Genomic DNA, 17,169 nt, shown 5'->3' with positions numbered 1-17,169 from the left:
TGCTACTACCACTACTGATTATTATCATCATCTATGTATCTACCTGTGCCCCATAACAGTAGTTTTCTTAGTGGCTCATGGAGTAAAGAATAAAATACAAGATACAATTGAAAACACCGTTAAAATGAACATGCTAGTTAAAAAAACACATCAAAACAAAGTAAAAACTGTAATTAAAAATATAGCTAAATACAAAACACACAAATGTTTTTTTAAAGGTGGGTGAGCAAATAGGTCTTCACCTGGTGTCTAAATAAATATAATGATGGTGCCAGGTGAGCCTCATTGGGGAAGCTATTCCATAATCAAGGTGAAATCTAGAAACGGAGGTAGTCTGTCATGCACCATTCCAGAATAATGCATTTTCCTCCTGGAAGTACAATGGAGGTCTCCCTGCAGCCATAAGAGTAATGTTTGACCAGCAGCAATCTGGTGTGGAATGCTTGTTCAGCAGGAGTTTATGGCTCCTTCCACCAGCAGAGTTCCTGGGCTGAGGTCTTGAGTCAAGAAGTGGGGCAAGTCATTGGTCAGAGAGGCAGCCCAAAGTCAGTTTCTAAGGAATCACTGTCAACTGAAACTTCGTCCTCTGTTCATCCACTTTGGAGAGATCCCTTTGGAGCCCTTTGTTTTCTGCTCAAGATTTCACCATCCTAAATAATGTAGTGTTACCTGAAGACTTGGGCAACTAAATAAAGGAAATGTAGAGGAACCACAGCTGGAGTTTGGAGCCGTCCTGGGTGAAGGACCCCTCCAACCAGTGTAATTGCCTTCCCCAACATCACGATTCCTTTTGCTCCACACCATGCTCTTTTCCCTCATTTTCTTTTTGATAAGATGATCCACAGGTGCTTGGAGGTCCCAACCCATGTTCTTTTTCCAGGCATTTACAAAAGAGAAGACGTGCATCTCCTCCTCCAGTTGTATCAGATTGCGGGGCCAGTGGAGATCATGAACAAATTTAAGAATGATAAATGGGCTTTAGATGGACATGTGAGTATGACTGCCGATGTACATGTTAAGCATGCATGACAGTGTGCCCAAAGTGTCTTTATGGCAGATCTGCAGAGGGCAAGGGTTGCTACCTATGGAGGCAAGCCATTCTCCAGTGGCAGCAAGCCAGCTTCACCGATCTGAGTAGCAGCCTGAGGCCACATTCGCATGTAATGTTGAACCGGAGTGGCAGGGACCAGAGGTTGCCCAACCGTTACGTCTGAATGCGTACAACTCTGGCCCCGTTTCTAAAGCGACCCAAGGTTGCTCTCCACAAAGTCCAATTTCAACCCTTGGTTTGTAGTGAGTTTTGCTGCTGGGGTTCCAGTTGCAGAGCATTTTGTCAAAATGCAGCACTGGAGCCTGCATTCGGTCTAACCAGAGTTGAGGGAGGAAGCTCCTTCTCTCTGGCTGTGATTGGCTGTGCAGGCTGTCCTTCAAGCAAGAAGGAAGCCTGCCCAGCCAGTTCCCCCTCCTCTCTGCAGAGAGCCCACTCTCCATCCCATCGGAATGCAGACAGGCAAGCAGGGTGCGGGGAGCAGAGCCGCAGGTCTATTGGACCCATGGGTCCGCATTGCATGCAAATGAAGCCTGTCTGTGGAGAAATTTTGAGGGGCTGGGAGGGGGGAAATCCAGGGAGTAGTAAAGGAAAAAGAGGAAGCAGTGACAGTGGGTGTTACAAGGTATGAGAGACAACATAATACTGAAATGTAGGCTCGGCTTTGCCTTCCTTTCCTTAGGAATATAAGATGCAACTGCAGAGCAGAAGTCTCCCATTTGCAATTTTGGAATGGCCCACTGGGCTGCCTCACCATTTAGGTGGTCATGCTCTTGTTTGCTCAGGCTTTGGCTCCTAATCCTTCTGGAACAGGAGCCGCTCATCCTGATGAGCGAGGGCAGAGGGGCGCCAAAGGAGGTGCAGCTGCCTTTCCTTCCCGGAGCTCTGTTTGCTCCTCTCCCTCCCGCACCACACACTGCCTGCAGGCTGGACATTCATCAGGTAGAGCTGTTGAATACCTAACGAATGGCCAGCTTGCAGGCAGCGTGGGAGGTGGGAGAGAAAGGAGCACACAGAGCTCTGCGAACCTGGCGCATACACACACACACACACACACACACACACACACAACGACAAGGCACTCCTCTTCTGCAGCAAAGGTTCTAATCATCTCTTCCTGATGCTGGTGCTCTGTCTTTGCTTGACAAAAATCATATTGTGGTTGGTTATGTATTGTTCGATTGCTTTATTGTGTAATGTAATTTAATTGTAAACCTCCTTGGGTCCTTTTGGTAGAAAAGTCTAGAACTCTACATTGTGCGGACACACACACTTCACACACCGTCCCCAACAAAGTCAAAATCCTTCTGCAGCCAGAAAGGGAATTCTGTAATCTATTCTAATTCTGTAACCTGTTCTTTCTCCCTCAATGCAGGTCACTCCTGACTCATCGAGTGGGACGTTTGTCTACCAGGGCTTTGTACATGGCAAAGACTTTGGACAATTTGGCCTTCAGAGGCTAGGTAAGCTGGTCTTGACGGTTTGTCCTTCTTTAAAAGTGAGTTGTACATAGCATTACATTGATAACTAGTATATACTTTTATAACCTGTATACAGCAGTATAATAGCTAAGATGTTTTCAATTTACACGGAATACCTATGAGGTATCAGACTTAACTGGATTTTGTTTTCCATATGACCAACAAAAGGAATTCAAGTTGAGAGAGACGTGAATGGTTTTGTCTTCCTTCTTTAAGACTTGCACATTAGTGGGGCCATCGCCCACTACTGAACTATTGATTTAACTCAGGTATTTAAGGAACCTTAGTTAATCAAAAGAGTTTCAGTCAATAAAATAATTAAGAACATAAGAACAGCCCTGCTGGCTCAGGCTCAAGGAAGCCCATCTAGTCCAGCATCCTATTTCACACAGCATCCTGTTTCACACAGGGTATACATTCACACAGTGGTCCACCAGATGCTGCTGGAAGCCTACAGGCAGTAGTTAAGGGCATGCCCTCTCTCCTGCTGCCACTCTCCTGCAAGCTGGAGGTGGCCTCTAGTAGGGGTGTGCAATTTGGGTTTTCAGTGATTCAGTTCGGGACCCGAACCGAATCACCCCCATTCTGTTCTGTGCCCGAATCAGCTACCTGAATCACCCCTGATTCGGTTCGGATTCGGATTGAATCCGAATCCGAATCGATTCGGGAAAGAAAAACGGGTCCCAGGGGCAAAATAGTGGGGTGAGGTGGTAGTGCCCAATGGTTGGAGGCTACCACCCAAATTTCAGGGGAATTGGGCAAAGGGCTGATTTTTGGGGAATTGTTGAAGTTTACGCGTCTTTAAGGTTTTTCCCCATAGAGAAGCATTGAGGTGTCAGCAAATGTATAGCTTCACGCGGGGGGCAAAGGGGTGGCCTAGAGCAGTGTGGGGTTGGTGGTAGTGCCAGGTAGGATCAAGGAAGCTACTTGAATTTTTTCAAAGGATTTGGGCAGAGGGCTGATTTTTGGGGAATTGTTGAAGTTTACGCGTCTTTAAGGTTTTTCCCCATAGAGAAGCATTGAGGTGTCAGCAGCCCCATAACTGCACTTGGGGGGTGCTGGGGTGGCCCAGAGCGAGTGGTAGTGTAGTGCACATAGGGTGCCAACCACCCCCATGGGTTTCTAACCCATGGGGTACAGGGTTCTGTTGTTTCAGAGGTATTCTGAGTGTGGATTCTATGATAGCTAATGAGATTTTCAATGAAACACCATGAATCCACTCTAATTTGCTATCATAGAATCCACACTCAGAATACTTCTGAAACAACAGAACCCTGTACCCCATGGGTTAGAAACCCATGGGGGTGGTTGGCACCCTATGTGCACTACACTACCACTCACTCTGGGCCACCCCAGCACCCCCCAAGTGCAGTTATGGGGCTGCTGACACCTCAATGCTTCTCTATGGGGAAAAACCTTAAAGACGCGTAAACTTCAACAATTCCCCAAAAATCAGCCCTCTGCCAAAATCCTTTGAAAAAATTCAAGTAGCTTCCTTGACCCTACCTGGCACTACAACCAACCCCACACTGCTCTAGGCCACCCCTTTGCCCCCCGCGTGAAGCTATACATTTGCTGACACCTCAATGCTTCTCTATGGGGGAAAAACCTTAAAGACGCGTAAACTTCAACAATTCCCCAAAAATCAGCCCTCTGCCCAATCACTCTGAAATTGTGTTGGTAGCCTCCACCCATTAGGCACTACCACCCAACCCCACTCTTTTTGCCCAGATCCCACACTATGCCCCCGAACTGCCCCAAAGACACTAAAACTTCAAAAATTCCCCAAAAATCAGCCCTTTGCCCAATTCCCCTGAAATTTGGGTGGTAGCTTCCATCCATTAGGCACTACCACCCCACCCCACTATTTTGCCCCTGGGACCTGAAATTCGAGCTGATGTCAAATCTCACCTTTTTGCATTGAAATCAATGGAGGCAAAAAGGCGGGAAATTCAGAGAGATGTCATCCCGAATCACCCGAATTTTTCGGGCACGAATCAGGTGTGATTCGGCTCGGCCCCGAAAAATATCGGGGGTGATTCGGCTCGGACCCAAATCACCCGAATTACTCGTTTCGGGCACAGATCGATCTGTGCCCGAAATTTTTTGCACATCCCTAGCCTCTAGCCCTCCGACTAGTAGCTGTTGATAGACCTCTCCTCCATGAAGTTATCCAAACCCCTCTTAAAGCCACCCTGTGACTAAAATAATTGTTTTGAAGATCATGCCCACTTATGCTGCTGCTGGGGCCATCATGTGAGAGGCCTTCCCTTCCTGTGTGATAGTAGAAGGGGGATGCCTCTTTAAGACAGTGCCTGCCATCTGCAGTTTTTAGAAGTAATTGCTTAACTAACATGGGGGGGGGGTGTCAAATAATTGACATCTTGGAAAAAAGTGTATTGTCCAATTAATCAGGATGCCTCTATAGTCAATTAAAAAGATGAATCATTGATATAAAAATGGAAACCCTAATCATTCGTTTTGACGTGACTGTTGTACATACTCTTGAACCACCATGATCTGAAACTGGGGTGGCTGGGGGCTCCAAGGTGTGGGGTTCACTTGGGGTCAACAGGCATTCACCCAGAGATGATGGAAGACGGGTGAGTCAATAACTCCTCCTCGGTCTCCCCTGTCGGGAAGCGTCAAGCCTCATCAGCACTCCAACCGGAAACAACTTTCCATGCCTTTTGCTTCGTGCTGATCTGTTGCATTTGCACATGGAAAGTGCATGCCAGAGGACAGACCTTCCCCACGCAAAGCCCCTCAGCCCCTGTCTTGTCAGCAAAGCGTGGCTTGTGACTTGGTGAGTGCTTTCTTTTCCAGACAGCATCACTGAACGGGATCCTGAGTCGATGGGACATCCGTTTGCATCTAACAGCAGTTCAGTGGCAGCTGCTATCCTCGTGCCTTTCATCGCCCTGATTATTGCAGGGTTTGTGCTCTATCTTTACAAACACAGGTGAGGCCCTAGAGCAAAGCAAGGGAGGCCCATTGTGTCTCATAGCCTCCAAATCTACTCAACAGTTTTTGTTGGGGTTTTTTAAACACCCTGCCAGGGGAGGAAGGCATCAAAATCAATATTGCATCTAGTTTGGCCTTGAGCATCAGCATGGCAGATGGAGGTGGGAGAAAGTGCTGAGACTTCTAAGCCTCACTTAAGTGAGGTCCCCGTTGTTTTGGCTTGTTGGCAGGGGCTGTGAGAGGAGAGAGGAAGAGGTCACAAAAGAGTTTTCAAGAACTAGATTGTTGAGGGAAGTTTCTCAAAATGCCGCTATAACCGATGCAAATGGGCTCCTCAGAGAGGAAAATTATCTCGCAGTGTGTTTCGAAACACGTAATTGAGTGCTCCTGCCTTGCTGTGAGCCAGCACTCTGTTTCAGACTGCGGCCATCCAGACATCTTCAGGAAGCCCTCAAGCAGATTGAGAATGGAGACTGAGCATCTCCTGTGCTGATCTGATCTGATCACCAGAGGTATTGGGTCCCATCTGATAATCAGAGGTATTCTCTGAACACAAAAGTTCCGTTCCTAGTATTAACAGACCTGTCTTCCATGCCATTGTAACATCCTGTGATAGTGTACATAGGACGCTGCCTTATATTGTCTCTGACCATCGGTCCGTCCAGCTCAGCTTCTCCAAAGTTGCAGGCAGGACAGGAATCTCTCTTAGCCCTATCTTGGAGATGCTGCCAGGGAGGGAACTTGGAACCTCCTTTGTGGAAGTAGGCAGGTGCTCTTCCTGTAGCGGCCTAAAGGGAATAAATAGCTTACTGTGCTCACATGTAGTCTCCCATTCAAATGTCAACCAGGGCAGACCCTGCTTAGCAAAGAGGGCAACTACCACAAGACCAACTCTCCTCCCTCGTGAGTTCCATTTGTTAGTTGTTCTTGTGTTCCGAACTAGTTGGACATCTCCTGGTGTTCTGGCAGATAACCTCTGTTTATCCTGTCTGGTAGAAGGAGACCGAAGGTACCGTTCAATGGCTACGCTGGCCATGAAAACACCAACGTCCGAGGAACGTTCGAAAACCCGATGTATGATCGCAACTTGCAGCCAACAGACATCATGGGCAATGAGGCAGAGTTTACAGTCAGCACCGTGTGCACCGCAGTATAGCATTTACAATCCTGTGCAGTAAGTACTAGGCCTCTGCCTCAGCTCACCCACTTTGACTTTCAGCCGTCTCTAGCTACTCTGGCATTTTAACTGGCAGAATCTTGGCTGCCCTTTGCCAATTAAAGCGGTCATTCACACAAGCCAAAACGGTGTTCTACCCAGGTCTGGGAGCTGTGTGTGCTCCCAGTGTTTGGTTGTGTGGATTCAAGGTAGGAGGAAAAGCTACCCAGGTTTCCCTCCTACCTTGCTTCCACACAGTCACTTCTACCCAGGTTTTCCCCCTACCTTGCTTCCACACACACAAAAATTGGGAGGTGTTTTGGTTTTTTTGACAGCTCCCAAACCCGGGCAGAATACAGGTTTTGATGGTGTGAATGACCTCATTGTCTGTCAGTTGGGACACAAATCCCTGATAATGCAGGGCCGGGCCAGGCCAGGCTTCATGTGAACCTAATTTTTAAACTTTCCTGCTATCTTACTCTAGCTTTTTGTCCGGACGTCCATATTTCTCCATGTCACCATGTTTAGTGCCTGCTGAAGTCCTCTGCCTGTCAAACCTGACAGTGAAACTAAATCAGAAGCCCCAAGTTCCTGTAGAGCACATGGTTGTTTAGGAAACATAGGAAACTGCCATATACTGAGTCAGACCATTGGTCTATCTAGCTCAGTATTGTCTTCACAGACTGGCAATGGCTTCTCCAAGGCTGCAGGCAAGAGTCTCTCTCAGCCCTATCTTGAAGAAGCCAGGGAGGGAACTTGAAACCTTCTGCTCTTCCCAGAGCAGCTCCATCCACTAAGGGGAATATCTCACCGTGCTCACACATCAAGTCTCCCATTCATATGCAACCAGGGCAGACCCTGCTTAGCTCAGGGGACAAGTCATGCTGGCTACCACCAGACCAGCTCTTTGGAAGTGTGACGCAGCCCAGAGTGTTCTCTGTTCTTCCAAGAGTGCTCTGCAAAGTGTGGCCTTATGGCTTTTTGTAGCCCTGTTCGATCTGCATGGGGACTAACAGGTGGCTGTCGCAGCCCAACGTAGGTTGATCGCTGAAATGGGACACCAATGGCTGCCCCTCGTTTTCCCCCCATGGGCACCTTCCCTCCTGGTTGTTCCTGCAGTGCCCCTCAGCCCCCCCCCCCCCCCGCTGTGTTAGTAGCCAAAGTGGACTGCGGCATGCACCCACAGGGCCTTGCTTCTCTCTCTCTCTCTCTCTCTCCCTCTGCAGCCTTCTCCAGGGATGGGGTCTTGTCAGTGCCCTGCGTCACTCCTGGTTCACCTTTGCCCATGATCACCCCTCGCAGAAAGGCTGGGGCTCCAGAGCTGTGATACGGTGCCTTGAAGCTGATACCGAGAGAAAGAGAGACTCTGCCTTGCGGTCCGTCGCCACTCTGCACCTCCATTGACCATCTGGCCTGTCCTGCAGCTGATAATCAGATCAACCAAAGCATCTGCTCCAGCCCTCGTGTTGAGGGTGTGGGGAGTGGAAACCCCCCTCCCCCCGCCACCGCCCGCTCCAGCACTTCCCCACTTCTGAGCTGTTTTTCAGCAGATCGGCCAGCCTGGTGACTACTGCTCAGAGATCCGAGGTGGTTCCCCTCTGCTTGTTCGCCTCTTGACAGAGTACGACATGGCAACATGGGAAAAGCTGGTGGCATCCATTCCCTGGTTGCAGGAGGAAATGACAGGCAGGCAAGAGGAACGGGCGGAGGATTCCTTGTGGATGCAGAGAGCTTGCGATGAAAATAACCATGGCGTTGAGCTCAAACCGCAGGTTTTGCAAATGGAGGCATGGTTGCTTCATATCTGCTGATCCTCTCACTCCCACCCCACCCCAAATCTTATTTCCTGCCAATGTCCTGCGGCGAGGGTTTGCGATTTCTTACAAAACCCGACGCTCCTCTCTCCAACTCAAGAGCCCTCTCCTTTTGCATTTTCAGGTAGCCTTTGCATTCATAATTTGACGTGCTGCTGCTCTGCCTTGTTTCAGATCCAGCTGTTGGGGGGGAGGGCCTGTTCAAACCTTGCCTTTTAAACCACGACTGCCGTGGCTGTCTTGACCTTGCTAGCATTGACTGGGTATCCAGAAATTGCTGGCCTTTCTAGTGATGTTCTTGGAACAAGGAATGTGTTGACTTTACACAGCTCTTGTGGGGGATCCAAATATCTTTCTCCCAACAAATGCATTCTCTGAAGGTCTATCGCATTTTGCCAGCCCATGAACTGCAATATTTTGTCTTTGGGGAAATGTGATATTTCCCTACACCTAGCCCACCACTTTCCTTGCTTTTTAGAATGCCCTGTCAGATGTGGCAGCGTGAGCGTCAGGAGCATCTAATAGCTGTGACATCACCAGCCCCCATTGCCACTAATTTCTCTTTCTTTCTTTCTTTCTTTCTTTCTTTCTTTCTTTCTTTCTTTCTTTCTTTCTTTCTTTCTTTCTTTCTGCTAAGCTCCTTGCTCTGTACCACCATAGCAGGATCACTCCCTTTTTCTCGCATTCTGGGCTGTATGCTCTCCCACACCAGCTCACAGCTACTTAATTACAGAAATACAGTGAAGAGTTCTGACCCTCTCATCTCCTCCTCTTGCCACAAGGGCAGTATTTTGCACTAGTAATCTGGCTCAGTCTAACACTCCTTTAGCATGAATGGTAAAATCCAGGCTTTTCTCATTATCTGGAGTAGCCTCTTGACGATACGAACCAGACTGTTGGTTCATCTTGCCTAGGACTCTCTGCTCTGACTGGCAGCAACTGTCCAACATCTCAGACAGAGGTCCTTTCCCCAAACCTGCTTCATGCGATCCTTTTAACTGCTGCTGCTGCCACCAACTCCAGGGATTGAACCTGGGACCTTCTGCATGCCAAGCATGTGGCCTGCCACTGATGCATCCCCAGTGTGGCACTGTGAGCACAAAGGGAAGCATCTTCTCAGGACTGAACTGGCCGTTACAAAACACACAGCGGCCATCACCACTCTGTAAGGCTATTCACACGACACGAGCTACCTGGGGTAACCCAGGAGGCCCTTGTCGGAACGTGGCAACCCTGGTTTTTTACCCAGGGTTTTACTGAGGTAAAATGAACCTGTGGTTGGTTTTACCTTGGTGGGTGATTAGAGTTAGGGTTAGGTTAACCCTAACCCATGATAGCCCCTGGGTAAATAGGTTTCCCCCACAGACTGCTGCCATTTCTGGCAGCGAGCCGAGGGGAAGGAGCAGCTGTGCCAAGAGCCGTGGTTGCTCTAATGAGAGTAGCCGCCATGCACGTGGCATGAGGCACTCTGGGATGTGGGGGGAGGATGTTGTCCTGCTCCCAGCTTTTGCCTTCGCCGTGCCACTGCGTGGCATGGGGAAGGCAAAGACGACGACACTCATCTGCCAGAGAAGGCAGACAAGCTTCTGCCTTCCCCACAGACCTCCCCGACGGAAGCGTGAGGTTGTGTGGATGACCTCTGTATGCCTTTGCTCTCTGTTCCTCTTGCTGCCCAGGTAAACCCAACACACGGCATGGCGGCCTTGTGCTGAGCACACAGAAGGGCAGTGCAAAGTGTGCGGGCAGCAGGGGCTGTGTTTACAGAGACCTTTTGAGGAGTAGCAGGTGAGAGACCCAGAGCGATAGCAGGTCTCTGTCTCTTGTAATGTTGTTGTCACTCTGAAGAATCCCCAATAGCCTCCTGACTTGCATGCATGGCACAACCCACCTTTGTTGGGGGGTTGGAGAGGAGCCGCCCAACCAAACGTGTTTGCACCGGGCCGTTTCAAACCTCAGTGCTGCAGATCCAACTAAGCAACTTATGGTGTAAATCCCTTCACTTCTGTACCATTCCTTTGGGACTCAGTGAACTTAACTCCACCTGTTCTTCCCCCTTCAGCATTCAGAGTAGCAGAGCTACTCTCCTTATTAGGGTTGCTTGTTCATCTCGGGAAACTGTAACTCTTTCTCTGCTGAATTTGCACTGGGAAAGCCAATGTGTCTGCTGAAAATCTGCATATTCCCCTTTATACAGCCCTTCAATGGAAGGCAAGTGGTGGTATATATTTTAGGTGCTCTCTTGAAACCTGAGAATGTGGAACATGCCAGGTGCAGGGAGCCCCCGCCCCACCCAACCTTGGTTTATGTTCCAAGCGCTCTTCGAGAAGTCAGATATTCATAACTCGGAGCGCATGGAGTTCCCAAGAGGAACAACTTGTCTGCCTGTGCAGGGTGGCGTTTGGAAATTGGGGACTTGGTTAATGTAATGTGTTGTGGAGCTTTGTTTGCAACTCTTTGTAGGTTGAGGAGTGCCCATCTAGTCCCCCCATCTGTGGGGTTTTTTTGGCAACTTTGAACTTGCAGTAAAGCCTTGCAGAAAACCTGCGCTAAAGCATGCTGTTTGGGAAAGCTCCTGTTCTTTAGTTTAAACTTTACACTTTAAAGAATGAGGCCCTCCAGGAGAAGCTTTAAAAAAAAGCAACCCTGAGAACGTAACAATAACCCCACAGCAAGAACTCTTTGCCCTTTCTCCAAATAACTACTGTGTAATTTCCACAGAAAGCCGCCTTGGAATCCCAGAGGAAATTCAAAGCCCAGCTTCACTTTACTGTGTGCAAACACAATGACATTTTTTATGTCCATAGAGGCTGTTTGCCTTCTTTCCAGTTTGCACCAATAAAAGGAGAAACCAACCATGTTGGCTTTCAAGATTCCACATTGTTTTGTTTGGTCCACTCTTACAGCTTGGAGATTTGGCTCAGAACAAGCAAAAATGTCGCAGGAGGCAGGGAGGTGATCCATGGTTTGGAGCCCTAATGCACAATTGGCTGATGGGCAACTAGAGGTAAAGTGTGCCGTTGAGTCGGTATCGACTCGTGGCGACCACAGAGCCCTGTGGTTTTTCTTTGGTAGAATACAGGAGGGCTTTACCATTGCCATCTCCTGCGCAATATGAGATGAGGCCTTTCAGCATCTTCCTATATCACTGCTGCCCGTATAGGCATTTCCCATAGTCTGGGAAACATACCAGTGGAGATTCGAGCCGGCAACCTCTGGTTTGCTAAGTCAAGTCATTTCCATGCTGCTCCATTAGGTGGGGCCAGAAAAATAATCATCCTGCCTTATTTTTTTGCCCATTAAATCTTTGCAAGAAATGAATAAATCTGGAGTAAGTCTCCAAGCTCATTGCTTTGGCAGGTTTATTATTTTCTTCTTCCCATGTCAGTAGGAAAGATGCAAGTGTTTTATATGGGCAGAGCAGCAAAATAACTTAATGAGGGGTATTTTTACACCTTGCCTCAATTTACTTTGGGTACTCCCGCCAATGTGCAAACTAGTGTATGATTGGCCAAGTATGAGTTCAAGGTTAAATGGAGGGCCTCAAGGCAACAAGCCAGAAACTTACTCCGCCTCTCCTTTTTCCTTGCAAAATATTACTCCTGGAATGTAACTTTGATCATTCTGGGTAATTACTTAAGATATCCTGTGCAGAAATAGTTGGGTAGAATGACCGGGGTGAAAGTAGCATGAGGAGATGGAGTAGCCATCACTTTGCTTCTCAGTCTGGGCATTCTTCACACTGGGCTTTTAGCTCACATCTCCTGTTCACATATCAGCCAGATTTACCCTGAAGTCCCTGCAAGCAATCGAGGAGCTCTTCGCACATGATTTGGGATTTCCATTGTGCATTAGAGAGTAGCCCAATTTATGGGTAAAGTGGGTGAAAAAGATCTACTTTTTGCATCGGTTTGGGGAGGGGGGGGCAACTTCAAACTCACAGTAAATCCTGCTGAGTGAAAAACGCCATGGGAGCAGAGTAGAAAGCAGCAGTAGGCACACACACACAAACACACCCCATCTCAGGGAGACAAGGCAGAAAATCTTCACCCCAGTTTTCACCCATATGTAAAGTGTGTTTGTGTTAAATACAAAATAATATTTTCACCTGAAATGGCTGAGTGAACAGTAGGGGTGTGCATTTTGGAATTTTCTTGTTTTGATTTGTATCCGAATCGAAACACCCCCGTTTTGTTTTGTACCCAAATTTTCTGAATCTGAATCAGCCCTGTTTTGTTTTGTAGCCGAATTTTCCGAATCTGAATCCAAATTGATTTGGATTTTTAAAAAGGGTCCCAGGGCAAAAAGAGTGGGTGGTGCTCGTAGTGTCCAATGGGTGGAAGCTACCACCCAAATTTCAAAGGAATTAGGCAAAGGGCTGATTTTTTGTGAATTTTTTAAGTTTACACATCTTTAAGTATTTCCCCACAGGAAATAATGGATATTCCAGCAAATGTATCGCTTCAAATCAAGTGGAAAGGGATGAACCAGAGTGGAGTGTGGTGGGTGGTAGTGCCCAAAGGGGGCAAGGAAACTTCCAGAATTATCTCAAAAGAATTAGGAACATAGGAAACTGCCATATACTGAGTCAGACCATTGGTCTATCTAGCTCAGTATTGTCTTTACAGACTGGCAGCAGCTTCTCCAAGGTTGCAGGCAGGAATCTCTCTCAGCCCTATCTTGGAGAAGCCAGGGAGGGAACTTGAAACCTTCTGCTCTTCCCAGAGCGGCGTCATCCCCTGAGGGGAATATCTTGCAGTGCTCACACATCAAGTCTCCCATTCATATTGAGCCCCTGGTGGTGCAGTGGTATTGAGCCCCTGGTGGCGCAGTGGTAAAACTGCTGCCCTGTAACCAGAAGGTTACAAGTTCGATCCTGACCAGGGGCTCAAGGTTGACTCAGCCTTCCATCCTTTCGAGGTTGGTAAAATGAGTACCCAGAATGTTGGGGGCAATATGCTAAAAATCATTGTAAAACCACTTAGAGAGCTCCGGCTATAGAGCGGTATATAAATGTAAGTGCTATTGCTATATGCAATCAGGGCAGATCTGCTTAGCTATGGAGACAAGTCATGCTCAACCACAAGACCAGTTCTCCTCTCCATTGGGCAAAGGGCTGATCTTTTGTGAATTGTTGAAGTTTACGTGTCTTTAAAGATTTCTCCCATAGGGAATAATGGAGGTTTCAGCAGCCCCATAATTCCACTTGGGGGGCACTGGGGTTTTCCAGAGCGAGGGGTTGTGTAGTCCACATAGGGTGGCAACCACCTCCATATCCACAAGCCCTTGTGATACTGGGTTTTGTGTTTCTGAGGTGTTCATTGTAGATTCTCTGGTAGCATATGAGATTTTCAGTGAAAAACAAGAATCCACTCTCATATGCTACCAGAGAATCTACACTCAGAACACCACAGAAACAACAGAACCCAGCACCCCATGGGTTAGCAATCCTTCCCCTGGCCAATGTGGGGTCAGTAAAGAGTGGGAAGAAGCAAAAGAGCCAATGCGGAACAAGGAGGGAATTGTCAGCAGGTCAGCCCATGATTTAGGTCACCGATCAGAAGGCTGGAAGGGTGGGGAATTCAAAGAGATGTCAAACACAAAATGGAGACTGACTCAGAGATCACCACAAAATGGAGGTCCGAAACAACAAAACGTTTTGTAGCCGAAACGGACGTTTTGTTTTGTATTCAAAACTTTTGGATCTGGAAAATGGGTGTTTTGTTTTGTCTACAAAACACCCGAAACAGACTGTTTTGGGTACAAAACGTTTTGTATCCGAAACGTTTCGCACATCCCTAGTGAACAGTACAGATGCAAAGTCCTGTACCCTGGAGCTTTTCCAAACAGCGATTTAATGCAGCTTCGCTACACTTAGGCGGGGGTGTGGGGGGGGATTTATATGTGGGAAGCATTTACAGTGATGCCAGGACAGTGGCAGAAGGTGCCGTCCATACAGCCAATGGCATTATTCAGCTTTGCTCCCAACAATTCGCAGTTGCAGCACATTATATGAGTCCTAAAACTTTGGTACAGTGCTCAAAATGGCTTAACTTTAGGCACTTCCTGGAAGCTTTTCACATGGGGCTTTTGAAGCCCTTTTGCTCGCATCTCCTCCTCCGGAATGGAGGGGGTGCATTCGCATATCGGCTAGATTTACCTCAAAGTTCCGGCAAGTTATCGGGGAGCGGTTCACACAAAATTTGGGTTTTTCACTGTGCATTAGAGTGTAACCTGATTTATATCCAGGGGTAAAAAAACAACACTATTTGTGTTGGTTTTTTGGGACAACTTCAAGTTATTATTGTTAAATTTATACCCCGCCTTTCATTAAGAAAATCCCAAGGCAGCTTTTAACAGTAAAGCCTCCCCGTAAACTCGCGGTCAAACCTGCTATGCGTAAAAGCCCTGCTGCAGCAAAATCACCAGTGTGGGAAAGCTCCTGAAGTGAAGTTAAAATGTGAGGCAAACTACTTCTTGTTTGAAAATGCAGGTGCAAACACTCACTCTGAGCTCCAAACATCTAAAATTAGAACCTTCAACTTTCATGAAAACAGGACTCTCAAACGCAAGGTCTTCCCTGTTTCCAGAGCTGAAGCCCCTGGTTATAGAGGATGGGAAACCACATGGCCCATTCAGCAGGGTGCAGCAACATCCCAGAATTAGCATGTTGAATGATGGTCTTAAAGGAACCTACTTGCCATGGCGGGCATGCCTCAGTCCTGCCTGTTCAGCTTTTTGGGCCAGTGTAGAATCTGGTTGGTCAAAAGCCGTGTTGCTCTCCCTCATGAACTCACCTACTCTGTATGAGTGAGCCTCTAGAATCGTGAGCGTTCTTCTCAGATGATTAGGGGTGTGGGAGCTTTCTACCCTGTTCCTAGAGCATTCCGCACTTAGCCTTGCTTAGATAATGCAGTAGAACAATGGCTTTCAAAATGTGTCCCAGGGAACCCTGGAGTTCCCCATGACCTCTCCAAGGGTCCTCCATTAGAAGAAGTTCAGTAATGTTGGACAAGCTTCCCTGAAAGGCAGCCTGGCCACCCCGCCTGGTTTTCTCCCTGAAGATGCAAAGTGTGAGCCTCACCACAGTGGTCACATTCAAGGTGTGGTGCCTACACTGCTGCTCTGTCAAGGGGGAGAGAGGGGCTCTGCCACTCTTTAATGGAAGTTTGATTCTTTTTTAAAAAACAAACAAACCCTTTTCCCTAGTTAAATGGGGGGGGATGGGGAAAGGACACCTCTTTGATGTCCCTGTTGCTTTTTGAAAGCTGGACAAGACATCTCATTTTCAGTGCCCACTGGACTTATGTTACAGTTTAACAGGGGAAAAAAATGAAGAAAATCTTAAAAAAAAAGAAAAGAAAAAGAAAAAAACCCTTCTTTTGTACAGAGATATATTTTTATGAAATGAAGGTTTGTACAGCAGGGGTGGGGGGTGGGGGAGCCAAAATGTAAATTTTCTTTTTTCATTATTGTAGTAAATGGTAGTGGAAGAATCAGCCTTTTTTGTAAATGTAATAAAATGTATAAATATGGTTTCCATTTTAAAAAAACGAAAAAGCAAAAAAAAAAAAAGAGTAAAACCAATTGTAAATATGTATTCTACACATAAAGCTGGCTTGTCTGCAATATATAAAATTTTAAGTTATCCTGTCTCTGTATATGAGGCTTATCCTTTGTGTCTCAGCATACTTTATTGAATTTGAGAGCTATTTTAAATTTTTGAATTGAAATAAAATATAAATTTTTGCATTGCTTTTCTTACATGGTGCTTTTCCTGGTCAATCTAGAGGTTTATCGAGATTGTCACGTTTGGTTCTGCAGGGATGTGTAAAGAGGGATGGGAGGATGTCAGACTGCAGCAGTTCACAGGTGGTAGTCCTGTGGACTACCTGGAGGTTTTACACACAGGGCTGTTGCCCCAAATCTCCTCCGGAAGAGAGTGTGTGCATTTACACACCAGCCAAATTTACCCTGAAGTCCCTTCGAGATCTTTGGAAGCACTCCACACACAAATCGGGCTTTGTCTTCTGAACTCTAGCTTATCTTGATGTATGGCCGGGTTTTTAAAATGCTGGTTTTAAGCGAGCTTTTCTGAAAAGGCCAGAGCAAATAGGGAGAGGCACTGAGGTAGAATCATTAACATGATCAGAGGGATACACTCTTTTAGGAATGCAGACATGGGCTTTAGAAATCTATCTCCCCCCCACCCCACAGTTGGCTATAAGGAAAACACAGAGGCATGCAATGTGAACCTGAACCAGAAGAAAACCCGAGAGCAGAGGGGAGGGCTGCTTCCCTCAATGCCGCGAGTGTAATTCGAAGTGGCTTCACTCAACATTTATCCTGTAGCATGAAGCCTTGTGTGAATAACTCCCTGGCGCCTTCTGGTGGTTAGGATTGTTGCAAAGAATACTGAATAGTTGGCCTTTCTTGGTCTAATTCAGCAAGGACCTTTTTATATTTTTGAGCAAGAGTGAAGACTCTGTCTTAACCCAGGTGAGTTGCACCTTAACCATCAGGATATCTTGAGTAAGCACCTGTGCTTTGTAAATTTAAAACACAGGCAGCAGTGGACCACAGGGATCCTAATAAAAAAACAGCAGTAACAGACCACACTAAGTAAGCCCACACCCAGTTTAAAACAGAAAGCAAACAGGAGCCGCTTTTATAACTAAAAAAACAGATGCCGAATGAGGTGATAAATCT

At 47.1% G+C, this 17,169-nt stretch overlaps 1 protein-coding gene and 1 long non-coding RNA gene across 8 annotated transcripts in view; one reads left to right on the top strand and one right to left on the bottom strand.

The window, feature by feature from the left end:
* Nucleotides 1-16,215, top strand: part of CSMD2 (CUB and Sushi multiple domains 2) — a 684,208-nt gene extending 667,993 nt beyond the window's left edge. For 6 of the 7 annotated variants that reach the window (XM_053267555.1, XM_053267553.1, XM_053267554.1 and 3 more), the window contains 5 exons: nucleotides 881-990; nucleotides 2,424-2,511; nucleotides 5,356-5,491; nucleotides 6,490-6,667; nucleotides 7,876-16,215. In XM_053267555.1, the coding sequence (XP_053123530.1) occupies nucleotides 881-990; nucleotides 2,424-2,511; nucleotides 5,356-5,491; nucleotides 6,490-6,649 (494 nt within the window). In that variant the 3' untranslated portion in view covers nucleotides 6,650-6,667; nucleotides 7,876-16,215. The remainder of the gene's footprint in view (nucleotides 1-880; nucleotides 991-2,423; nucleotides 2,512-5,355; nucleotides 5,492-6,489; nucleotides 6,668-7,875) is intronic. The other variant, XM_053267552.1, reaches the window with a different exon arrangement.
* LOC128332799 (uncharacterized) overlaps nucleotides 1-17,169 on the bottom strand; it is an 88,105-nt gene that overhangs the window by 11,092 nt on the left and 59,844 nt on the right. The gene's annotated exons all lie outside the window — the stretch shown is intronic.

Source organism: Hemicordylus capensis, chromosome 7 (genome assembly GCF_027244095.1).
Source record: "Hemicordylus capensis ecotype Gifberg chromosome 7, rHemCap1.1.pri, whole genome shotgun sequence".
Taxonomy (NCBI): domain Eukaryota; kingdom Metazoa; phylum Chordata; class Lepidosauria; order Squamata; family Cordylidae; genus Hemicordylus; species Hemicordylus capensis.
This window is presented reverse-complemented; position numbering and strand designations above follow the sequence as displayed.